This window comes from Trachinotus anak, unplaced genomic scaffold (genome assembly GCF_046630095.1).
Source record: "Trachinotus anak isolate AG129_WGS33_773 ecotype Australia unplaced genomic scaffold, CSIRO_AGI_Tana_v1 ptg000007l, whole genome shotgun sequence".
NCBI lineage: Eukaryota > Metazoa > Chordata > Actinopteri > Carangiformes > Carangidae > Trachinotus > Trachinotus anak.
This window is the reverse complement of record NW_027273858.1, coordinates 11,937,593-11,949,197: the sequence shown is the minus strand read 5'-3', so window position 1 is coordinate 11,949,197 and position 11,605 is coordinate 11,937,593. Positions and strand designations below refer to the sequence as shown.

Below are 11,605 nucleotides of genomic sequence, written 5' to 3'. Positions count from 1 at the left end.
AGGTTTACAGAAGACAGTGGATGTGACGCTTAAACTAAAGATGTCTCTGTAGCTTTTGCTTCAGGTTTTTTCTTCATCAAAAACGCTTCAGTTGCTTGTGGAAGACATTACTCAAATTCAGGCATGCTGACATAATTGCACCTGCAGCTTCTCGTCTGTTTCCCCACCTCCTTTCTTCCTCCTCTTCAGACCCTCGGGCAAAAATGTTATGTTTTGCATTTCTAGACTAGGTGAGATTCATGGTGAGGCTGATCTTATATCCCAGTAAATGTCGAGGTTGTGTATGACGGCACTCAGCACTTAATGAATGTGGCTGTGAGGAAAGCTGGCTCCATCACTCCCCCCTGTTCCTATCCCAAGAGATACACAAACCCAATGAAATAACATGCCCAGAGGGGCTGTACATGGGATTTGACTCATTATATTGTACAAGGCAACAATAACAACATAGATCAGATTTTTATCTGTGTGCATACTGTTCATAAAAAACAGAAGGTATGCAGCAGAGATCAACGAGAGCCTTTATTATGGAGGGACACAACAGCAGCTATCTGTCATTCCACGCATGACTGCTTCACTCATTTATATGGAACTTTTGATTCATTATAAATCTGCGCATCAATTATGAATGCAGTTACTCATGTTCAGTGGGCAGTGTTGATGTTGAATTCAGCGTTTTATCTCATCTCCCTATTGCAATCCAGCAGGGGATTTGTGCAGCACAGGGGCTGTGTCTCAAACATTCAGCTCCATTAACCCCATGGAGCTCACAAAGGGACACAACAGAAGAACTTCACCAGAGCGAGCGGAGGAAGGAGTGTCATGGTGCTGGTTACCATGGCAACAGTGGTACCTGAGGAAGGAGTGGTGTGGTTGGTGCATATGTGGTCATACAGACATATGTTGTGGTTACATCACAAGATGCAGCAACTTCTGTTTTTCTCCCAGTGTGTTGTAGCTAGTAATCACAGGAATCCAGGACTGGGAACTGTTTCACTCTGCCTGTTATTCTGCCACAGAGATCTGCAGAGACCTGTGCACTGCATGCAGCAGGACTTTCAACCAGTCTATTAAGATTCGACTTGTGATTTTTTCCTTTTTTCATACAACATGTTTCTAGATGTAAATAAAGTGTGTGTTATTTGAGGGAGCTTACACAGCACAACCTAAAATGGTCATCTATCTGCCAGTCCACCACTTTGGTCCAGCCTCAACAACTATGGTGTCATTGCCATGACATTTTGTACATATTCATGGTCTCCAGAGGATGAATCTGACGGATTTTGGTGATCACATGCCTTTTCCTCCTGTGCCACCATGAGGTTGACATTTGTGGCGAAGACTGAAATGTCTTCACAACTTCTGGACCAATTTCCATGAAATTCGGTGCAGATAGGCTATCCACAGTCTAGCACCATCTTCTGGTCAAAATTAAAATGTATGACCAGATACTTGCAAAACTAGTGACATTCCCATGAGCTTGTACTTGTGTTTAGTGTTAATTAGCAAATGTCAGGGCAAACATAGTAAACATTAAACTCACAGCCTCGCAGAGCTGGCTGTAGACTCTTAGTCTTATTCAAGCAGTAATTTACCCTGCAGAAGAAGAAGCACCCCAAACAATAAAGACAAACACATGCAAAGTACTTAGTACACCAATTATTTTGTTGTTTTCTTCTGAGATTGTTGTCTTCCACTCCTAAATCATGCTGATGCTGTTTAGATTCTAAATTGTTCATTTTCTGTTGGGACTGTGCTGTTTGTTCTCATTTGGAGACTTAGATGATTAAAAGGAAATGAAGTTATTATTCTGCAACATTCTTTAATTATTTAGTCATGGGACAATGAGGTAAAAGAGAAATGGGAACATTTGTTAATGTCTTCAATGTCCTGCCTACTTTCCAACAAGGACAGAAAACAATCTCCATTGTTAATGTTGGTTTGAGCTGGCTTTGATAGAAGCATGACTAATATGAAACACCCTCTCCTGTTTGTGCCAATACTGAAGGCCCACCAGTATGCAAAAATAAAATAAATCATTGCTTAATGTTTTTTTGTTCATAATGATGTCTTAATGAGACCACAGTAAAAACAAACAGCTTTACTTCCCAGTGTTGTTAAGTACAGAGAAGTACAGAAAGGGCTGATTGATTAGGAAAAGGTTTGTTGGACTTGGAAAGGCTGGTCTAGAGGTGAGTGGTTGGGAATGGGGGTCCGTTGGGAGCTGGACGAGTGGAGGGCGGCTGGTGTGGGAAACATGGCTGGTGTTGACAGAGGCTGGAGGACTGGACAGAACAGGCAAAAAAAAAGGTAGAGAAGCAGGCTGAGGAGGTGGCAGGTGAGTAGTGATCCTGAACATAGGGAAAGCAGGATATGAATTGTGAAGCACAAAATCAGGAAAACACTAGAAACAACAAGTATCGGCCTGAAACGTTCACTCCCTCGGCAGTCACAACAGCGATCTGGTGAAGAATGGGTTGGAAAGTTGGGGTAGATGTTCTGCAGCTGATGAGCCGATTATTGGGTGGGCTTCAGGTGTGCAAGTGCTTTGGAGCCACACCCACACCAGTGTGTGGTCTGCAGCAGACTGGTACTAAATAATATGGTCAGGTATCATTTTTCATGATTTGCCTGAATCAATTTTTATGTCTGGCATCACTTACTCATCAAGAGTCATATTGTTTATAACCTGCTCCCACTTCAGACCCACAGTTGAATTCTTTCTCTGGGAGGTGAGAGCTTCACCTTTTGTCCAGTAGAGGGCAGCAAATATTAAGGTTAAAGTGAATCTGGTGCACATTCATCTTTACGATAATGATAAGAAAACTGGATAAAAGTCTTTAAAAGTAATTTGTGGTCAGTGACAAAAAGACAATGTAAACGTAGTACAAAGTATTTTTATTGTAAATGTTTGAAATACTACAGTACATTTGTGGTTATAGTTCTGACAATAGGGCTAAAGAAAGAAGTAACAAAAATAAATACATCTGCATTGACAGATATGTGATGAGTTTTTGGAACGTTTGGGAATGTAAGTTTGTTTTTTTTATTTATTTTTTTGCTTTTAAGACATGATTTGACGTAGAAATTCTTCTCTGACTTTACAATATAATGTGTCATCTCTGAGTGGTTACTACAAAAAGTCAAGGTTTCTGGTATTAGGCTTGTCCTCTTACATTACTGTACTGTCCTGGAATGGCTGTATTAAATATTAAAATTCATAATGTATGACCCCTTCTTGATCAAAGGGCCTCTTAAGAGTTTCAAAGTCCATTTTCATAAGAACATTGTGCCTACAGTAATATTTCACTAGTCAGACAGAAACGCATGTATACACAGTGTCTATGGAATCTCAACAATGTGCCAATGCAAGAGAGTAGACTGTATTTCTGGGTATCATAGACCACAGAATGAACAGCAATAGATCAATCAAAAGCTTCATCACCGTTTGTCCACCAATTATTACCAGCCGTGACTTTGCAGTTGTGAAGTTGACATCAAAATCAGTCAGAGTTTGAAAATAGGTGAAGTCAGCATTGCAGCTGGTGTGATCCCATTAAAAGGTGGTCTCTAGTTTTATTTTCTATTTGCTTAGCCAGAACAGTGGTGGTCACTACTGAAACTTTACACCTCCAGTGCAGTTATACGGAGGCACAGTCACTCAGCATTGATGACGAAAAACAAGCCACTAAAGATTGTCATGGTAACAGCATTTCAAAAACATCATCGCCATTATCATCCACTCACTCACCTCATGCAATGTAGAGTCCCAAGTATGTTAGGAAATAACAAAAACAGCCCAGAAAGCAAATTGTAAAAGACAGTTGAAAAGTGTAAAAAATCACTTTATAGAAATAAAAATACTGCTTGTTCCATTTACATCCCAACTTTTGAGTTTCTGTCACTTAAGAAATAGTAGTTCAGACACTAATAACAAAAACAAGAAAACAGAGGAATAAAGGAAAACAATGCCATTAGTGTTGGAAACAGAGAGTACACTGTGTGGCCTGGAAAAATAAGTGAGACAGTCCCTCTGTGGTAGATACAGAAAAGTGCCAGAAAGAGTTCATAGCTGATCCTTCATATTGTTTGGTCTGTCCTTGTCTCTTCATTTCAGCAGTGTCCTTCTCTTTTCCAGTATGTTAAAGCCTGTGTGTGTGTGTGTGTGTGTGTGTTTGTGAGTGTACACGGTGTGTGTAGGTGTGTCTGTTTTGGAGAGTTCTGGCAGACTGGAATGTGCAGGGTCTTTGTTTTTTAAGCCAGCGTCCTCTGCCTTGGCTTTATTCTGGGGTAGAGCTGTTAGGGACAACAACGAGACATGTCAACATATAAATGCAGATAAATGCTTCTGCATAAAATAAACACACTTCTTATTACACTTTAAATTGACTCATGTCTCACCCCTAGGAGGTTGCGAGGAATGTAACCCTCAGTGTCGCCCATGCGTGCCCACCACCATTCGATCTCGTCCTCGTCTTCTCTGCGGATGATGGTCATGCAGTCTCCCTCGCGGAACGACAGTTCATCAGGGTTTTCACCAGCGTAGTCCCACAGACCATAGACCACACCCCTGTTCATGATGCCCATCTTCTCTTGCACACCTGAGGGTAGATGGATTTAAAACAACACAGCTCAGCACAGGAAGAGTTTTTGTCAAGTAAAAAACAGACACAAGACACAATAAAATGAAAATGTAAAGGTGTACATAACATGTAACAAAAAACAGCTTTTACTGACCATAGAGGAACTGAGAGCACTGGCTATAGCCCTCCTCCATCTCTTCACATTTATCAGCTGCGGTCTGCATGTCGCTGTAAGTCATTGCAAACACTGCAGCACCAGACTCCACCAGAAACTTGCACACTTGCACATTGTTGCAGGAAGCAGCACAGTGTAGAGGTGTCCTGTGTTAGAGGGTGGGTGAGAAAGGAAAACAAAGAGGAGAAAGGAAGAAAGGAAAATAGGTAATATTAGAAATATGAATGAAACCATTAACGACTGACACATTTTGGTGATTACAGGGTCAGTAAAGTACACTACATTCAAGGCTCTGTTGTAAACCTGCTCGTACTGCAGGATAGTGTTCTAACATGTAGATTAATAATAACTACAGTTCAGACTTGGGTGAGGCTCAGATCCAAGAATCCATTATCAACCATGTCAGCAGTGAACTTGAACTTACCAGCCGTCGCTGTCGGCAGCATTGACATTGACACCGAACTGAACCAGAAACTTGACGATCTCCGTGTGTCCGGCACAGACGGCGTTGTGTAGCGCTGTGATGCCTTCATCATTGGGCTGACTGGGATCCTCCACCTGTGATTGAGAAATTTCAAGACAAACTCAATAAAAGTTTCATTTTCTAGTATGAACAAATATAATGACTACTCTTAGATATTTTAATCTTAGCAGCTATGATACCATATTAACCTATTACCACAGAAGAAGAAAGATGCCATAGAAACCACATTTCTTACTTCATAGATGATTCTCTGGACCAGGTCAAACTCTCCCTCCAGAGAAGAGTCCAGCAGCAGAGCCAGTGGGTTGAACTTCACTCTCATGCTGTGATCGATGCGTTCAGAGCCGGGCTTGCGCAAGTTGGTCCTCTTTCCCTAAACGCACAGTCATAATCGTGAATCTCACAAATTATTTTAAACAGCCATGACAACATAAAGAAAGAAAAACAGAAATCTAAGATGTGAGACTACTAGGGTCTCATCCTGAAATCTGTCCTGCTGAGATGGAAGCGTCCACTCTCTGTTGTGTTCAGCCTGGACTGAGAGCAGAGGAGGGACTTGTTTTTCCAGCCCTAAGTGCTAATCCAGTTTATCTGCACAAGCGGTAACACACAAGTTCATTTCTCTAAAACTATTGATTATGCAACCTGATTAGGAACAATTACCTTCCAGTGAAGCAAAACATTCTTTCTTTAGCTTTTAAAAGGGGTGTTAAATGAGAACAGGGTGGGGAAAATGGGTCATAAAAATGAAATCTCATTGGTTTGCACTTTTGGGGTAAAACCTGCCACCTAACCATAAACCTGCTTAAGGAGTTACAGTAAAAGTTTAACACCAAGGAAATATAAACTGGTGTTTATTTTCAACATAGATTGCATCTAAGTACATGGGTAGCTATCCGCTTAGTGTAAGCTGAATAAGGCCCATTTTCTCCAGAAACAATAGCTGTACTTGATAGGGATCATCTAATTATATAACCAGGTCACTGCTGTTGAAAAGCACAGTGTGCACTAACTGTAACTCATGACCTGCCCCTGTGGAACTAACAAACAAACATGTGAGGGGTTTTAAGAACACATGTAGCGTAAAAGCAAACAACTGAGAGCCACGTAATAATTGTGATTCAGCAGTTCATGAGGGTGGTGATTCATACCGGTGGCAGAGTGACCTGGCCAGTGACCTCAGGTGCCTTCATGTTAAAGGTGTCCTCTCCAAGGCTGTCCTGCTCTGCCCCACTGGGGTACGGTGGTGGTGGATAGGGAGGGAACTCTTCCAGGAAGCCTTCTGGAGGTGGTGGGGGCAGGTTGGGCATTGTGTCCTCCAAGCCACCAGGGGGTGGAGGCGGGAAAAGAGCATCATCTGGCCTGGGAGCTGGGTGGGATGGGGGAGGAGGGGGGATAATGTCCTCGCTCTCTGAGATGGCTGAAGGGGGTTTAGTCTGTTCAGCAGGGGCTGGAACAGAGACATTAGCACCTGGGATGTGAGATGGGAACTGTCCTCCCTCCAGAGCCTGTCCTGCCTCTGATGGGTGGTTCTCTGCACCACTCAGAGGACTTGGGACATGTGGCCCCACAGATCCCTCTGTTGTCACCTTCTCTGCTTCACCAGTGTAGGTGGGAGTGGTTGGTGTAGTCACAGTGGTCTCCATAGCTGCCAGCGTGGTCTTCTGATAGAGGAGTTTCTGAATGTTGGGCCCCGCAGGACCCTCAGGTTCAGTGATGGAGCTGCGTTTCTTCAGGGGCCTTGGGGCATTGTAGAGCTTCTTTCTCAGGGCTTCCAGGTCACCCTCACTCTGATGTCTGTAGGGGTTGGAAATGAAGGGAAGCAGCTTGGTGGGGCTGAGGGGCCGGGGGATGCGCTCCGTTTCTGGTTGGGGACCCTCAGATGCACTGGGACCCACACTGTTAGATCCATTGTGGTCAACCTCAGATTCTGGAGCAGGGGAGCGGCGGTCCATGTAAGGGTTCTCTGGATGTTGAGAGCCTCCAATGGGGATTACTGGTTTACCATACACTACAAACAAGGATAGTAAACAAGTGTCAAGATTGCAACAGCTACAGAAATACAATCTTGTGTTACTTCATGTCACATGTGAAGGTTGAGTCACCAATTAATAACCTAATGACTGGCCCTTTATTCTCACTGCTTACAGAATAAACCACTTGGCCCAATTTCACTGGTCCTCTCCCCGCTGCCTTTCGTTTGTAACTTGTTAGTGTAGTGAAATGGATTTATCAAACTTGTACAACAAATTATGACTGAAACAGCATGAAGCAAAGTATTATAGCATAATGATTACCAGGTGGAGCCACATTACTGCTGCCTCTAACTTGTGATTAACTGAAAATGATGATGTTTATTAAGTGTTAGATACTATAATTTTGCACTTTATAATTTTTGATATAAATCAGATAAAGAAAGCCAACATACTAAGAAAATATTTTGATGGAGAATAAGATGGATTAGAGAGGGTGTTCTTCACTGATTATTTTAACTATTTGCCCACAGAATATTCAAATGATAAATGTGGGCTGAAAAAAAAAAATCCTATTTGTAAAAATGTCCCTCTTGAAGACAGAGTAATGTGAGGGAGTGGTACTGGACTTACTACTCTGTAATGGATCATTAGACTGGACAGCTTTTAAGCTTATAATTGGACACTGGCATTTTTATTAATGACAAACATACAATTTCATTTCTGTAATTTTATGTTTTTCATCTAAGGTTTCTATTATACCTTTAACTGGAAGAGGGTGGGGTGTCTCAATGGTTTTATCTGTTTTCTCCAATCATATATCTCCACGTATATTTACAAAATAATATTAATCTTACTGCATGCATGACAAGAAAATCCTGAGAACAGACTCGGGGCAGGATAAACATTTGTTCCATTTCATTTCCACAATTCCAGTCAGAAGCAGCAGGTATGCTTGCCTGTGATTCTGCTTGTAAAGGGAAGATGTAACAGATGGCTTAGCCTCTCTAGCTGCTCCTCTGGTCAGTGGCGTGTGAATATTTTCTTGCTGAAGAAAACAGCAGCAGGGAAGATTTACCTTGCAGTGAATGTATCTTGAGTGACGCAAGATTCTACTTTCCTTTACTCTTGTTTACATCTTGACTCGCATGTTTAGATTTGACATAACCTTTTTTTACTCCACCATTAGTTTTCAGATTTAAGATTGTTCTAGCACCGCACCCTCTCAGTTGTGAGGTTAGAGTAAGCAGGCAGTTTACACATTAAGCACAAAGTACAGACTACTACTACTTCTACTGAGTCCATTATCTAGGATTATTTGGGACACCTCAAACAACACTGTTCAAACACTACATTGAGGAAGTCACAACTGAATATTCTTACCACTGATAAATCCATTGTTGCGGTTCTGGGCCCTGTTGAGAGCGCCCTGCAAACCAGGCTGGAAGGGCTTGCCTGAGCCAGGTTGCTGTGTGTACATGGAGTATATGGAGCTGGCTGCTAAGGTCTGGGGCTTACTCAGGCTGGCATCTTTGGAGGAGGGCAGTTCCGGGGTGAAGGGCCGTACCGTGGCTGCAGGTGGAGTGTCCTGCTTGGAGGGTAGGGGGAGTGTCTGGCTCTGTGAGGGTGTGAGAGGGCTGCGGCTCTGAGCAGCCTGGGGTTGCTGGCTGTGAGGCTTGGCTTTAGGGAAGGTGCCTGTGTTGAGGCCTGGTTTGCCATAGGGAACAACACCAGGGCCTTTCGGTTTGGTGGGGACAGGAGGAGGTACCTTGACTGGAGCCTTGGGAGCAGACTGAAGATATGAAGAGGGAGAGACAGTAAATGAAATGTCGAGATGTATTTCTCTGCTAATAAACAAATCTGACTAGTGATTTATTCCTATGAGGATGTTAAGCGTGTACACATGTAATTTGCTTCCTCTCACCTGAGCATCCCTAACCAGGTCATCACTGCTCTGGTTTTTGCGGAGGGAGGTGGCGGGAGCCTCTGTTGGCTCAAACATGGAAAATGGACGCACCTTCCTGTCCCTCTTCATTTCCGTCTCATCTATCCACAGACCACATATTGATGCACTTGTTCAGACACAGTGTGATTTTATAAAATGGCAAAACACAAGCCCCCTTGGAAGCATTTGTTCTGCCTAATCAACAGTGACTGTTTTCATGGCTACCGTGAGGGACTGCAGTGCAGTTCCTGTGGAAATACTCTAGGTATATGTAGTGCTTGCATGTGTGTATTTCTCTTACCTTGTTCTGTGTTAGAGTTGGAGTGAGAGGTGATGCGTGGCAGTGTAGAAGCAGGGCCATGACCGTTGGTGTTGGATTCTGGACCTGAAGAGCTCCAGTCTGCCAGCTTGGTTGGCTGAAGGCCTGGGGGACCCACAGGAGAGGAGGGAGTGAAGAAGGAAAAAGAAAAAAGAGGCCAAAAGTGTTTAAATGTGAGCATGTACAATAGAATTTTACATAGAAATAAAGAAACAAACATAAATACACAAAGTGGAAACTATCCAGAAAGAAACAACATACACAGAGCTATGTGCAGAGTTACACAGAGCAAAAAATCATGGAATTTTTGAAAATAAACTGTTTTGCAGTATTTTGCCTCCCTCTCTACTCATCATTTGTGTTTTTGGTTGACTGAGTAAGAACCAGCCAGTGGTCATGCATGTCCACAGACATCTACAGTCAGATGAGCCACACAAGCATGCGACTCTTGCAACTAGCAACATAAGCATCACTTCAAAGATGGTAAAAACATGATGATTTCTATGGTGGTGTTGGCAGACTGTAGTTAGACACTCCTCAAAAGTTGCTATACTAATACACCAACAAACACACACATTTTGCGAACCAGACCTGATAGGTTCGGTCAGTATCCACACAGAATGTCAGTTCAACTGAAGGTTATGCGTTTGTTCCAACTGACCCATTTAAAGAAGCAGAGAAAGAACTGAGGAGAAAGCTCAATAAACAAACAACAGCAAAACAGGCAAAGAGGACCAATGGTCCAGCAAGGAAATTATTAAAAAAAACAACCTATTTTATCTTTTTCAGTGAGGATAACTTTCATGAACAGCAAACACATCAAAACAAAGCTGTTGAGAAGCACACACGCACGCACACACACAAACACAAGTGTGTACCTTTTCTCTTAGCCCGCAGCTCTTTCAGAGGCTTAAACAAGAACATGGCTTCTGAGGAAGATGCATTTAAAAGACAAGAAAAACAAAGTAGCCTTAGAGCTCCAGATCTCCCTTTGCTCTAGACATGCTGTTGGCTGGGCCCAATCAGGGGGTCCCCCTGAGGGGCCACGCAGAGACCGGCACAATCCTCAGGAGCCTGCCTGATACTATGCACAGTGTTCCTGCTATAGCTGGAATGGCTGTACACCATGAGCAGATTCCTCAGCGTCCCCGCCCATCCCTATCTCTCTTCTTTCCATACTGCACATCAACTCAGCATGCAGAAATAATTGTGCGCAACATCATGACAGACTGGGAAAAACCTGTTACTGTTACATCCTGTAATCCTGCAGGATTGCTTTACATAAGAAAACAAGGGCTGATGAGGAGCTGAGTGCGGGAGCAAGGCAGGGGAATCCCTTCTGCTATTGTTTTGAAATGACTAATTTTGGTGTCGGATCATTCATTTTTAATAACATGAAGTGCACTGCTGGCCCACCATCCACTGGGGGACTGATTTAGGGTGAGGAGAGTGAGTCAGTGATGAAGAGCATGAGAAGAATTACTGCATACAGGATGGTACAAAGAACATCCTCAAATGGGATATGTTGCTCTGCTCCATCACTGGTTTGCCTGGACTTCCTTCCCCTCCACTACACTGCTATTGCAGTGCAACAACAGCTTACTCTGTGTGGTTACTTCATCTTTATTTTGATGTGCAAAGAAGTTATTCTGAAAAACCTTTAGACCAAGTTGTGTGTTCAAAATCAATGTCATATATGCCCGACAGTGTTTTTCAGGTTTTAATATCAGGATCAGTAATTAATTCAAATAAACATTGTGTTTATTGCTGAAAGCTGTGTTCATATTTTGTTTGAGTCTGGTTACTACAGTTGGCATTAATTTAAAACCTCCACTAATTTGCCTGTGTGTAAATGACCCCTTACGCACACCTGACACCAGCGCAGTGTGAGCTGCTATGAAAAAGTGCACAAAAAGACACACAACATTGCAATAAAAACTCTGGTTCAAAAACTGGTTCACTCACTGCAAAACATATCAAAAATTCAGGAAATGTCAGGAGAGTGGAAAAAGATTATGATGTTCAGGCTCAGCAATACTAGGTCACAACACACCATCCAAAAGGTAACTCGCTACCTTCTGAGCTCAGAGTGACATCGCAACCAGCAGGTGTCCCAGACTCCTCTG

At 42.8% G+C, this 11,605-nt stretch overlaps 1 protein-coding gene across 6 annotated transcripts in view; it reads right to left on the bottom strand.

Annotated features, from left to right (window-relative positions):
* Positions 1 to 2,877: 2,877 nt before the first annotated feature.
* The window catches only part of tp53bp2a (tumor protein p53 binding protein, 2a), a 30,087-nt gene continuing 21,359 nt past the window's right edge, over positions 2,878 to 11,605 (bottom strand). For all 6 annotated transcript variants that reach the window (XM_071480562.1, XM_071480561.1, XM_071480563.1 and 3 more), the window contains 9 exons: positions 9,462 to 9,584; positions 9,140 to 9,261; positions 8,599 to 9,007; positions 6,394 to 7,253; positions 5,478 to 5,615; positions 5,183 to 5,316; positions 4,738 to 4,904; positions 4,402 to 4,601; positions 2,878 to 4,296 (listed from right to left, as the gene is read on the bottom strand). In XM_071480562.1, coding sequence (XP_071336663.1) covers positions 4,255 to 4,296; positions 4,402 to 4,601; positions 4,738 to 4,904; positions 5,183 to 5,316; positions 5,478 to 5,615; positions 6,394 to 7,253; positions 8,599 to 9,007; positions 9,140 to 9,261; positions 9,462 to 9,584 — 2,195 coding nt within the window. In that variant the 3' untranslated portion in view covers positions 2,878 to 4,254. The remainder of the gene's footprint in view (positions 4,297 to 4,401; positions 4,602 to 4,737; positions 4,905 to 5,182; positions 5,317 to 5,477; positions 5,616 to 6,393; positions 7,254 to 8,598; positions 9,008 to 9,139; positions 9,262 to 9,461; positions 9,585 to 11,605) is intronic.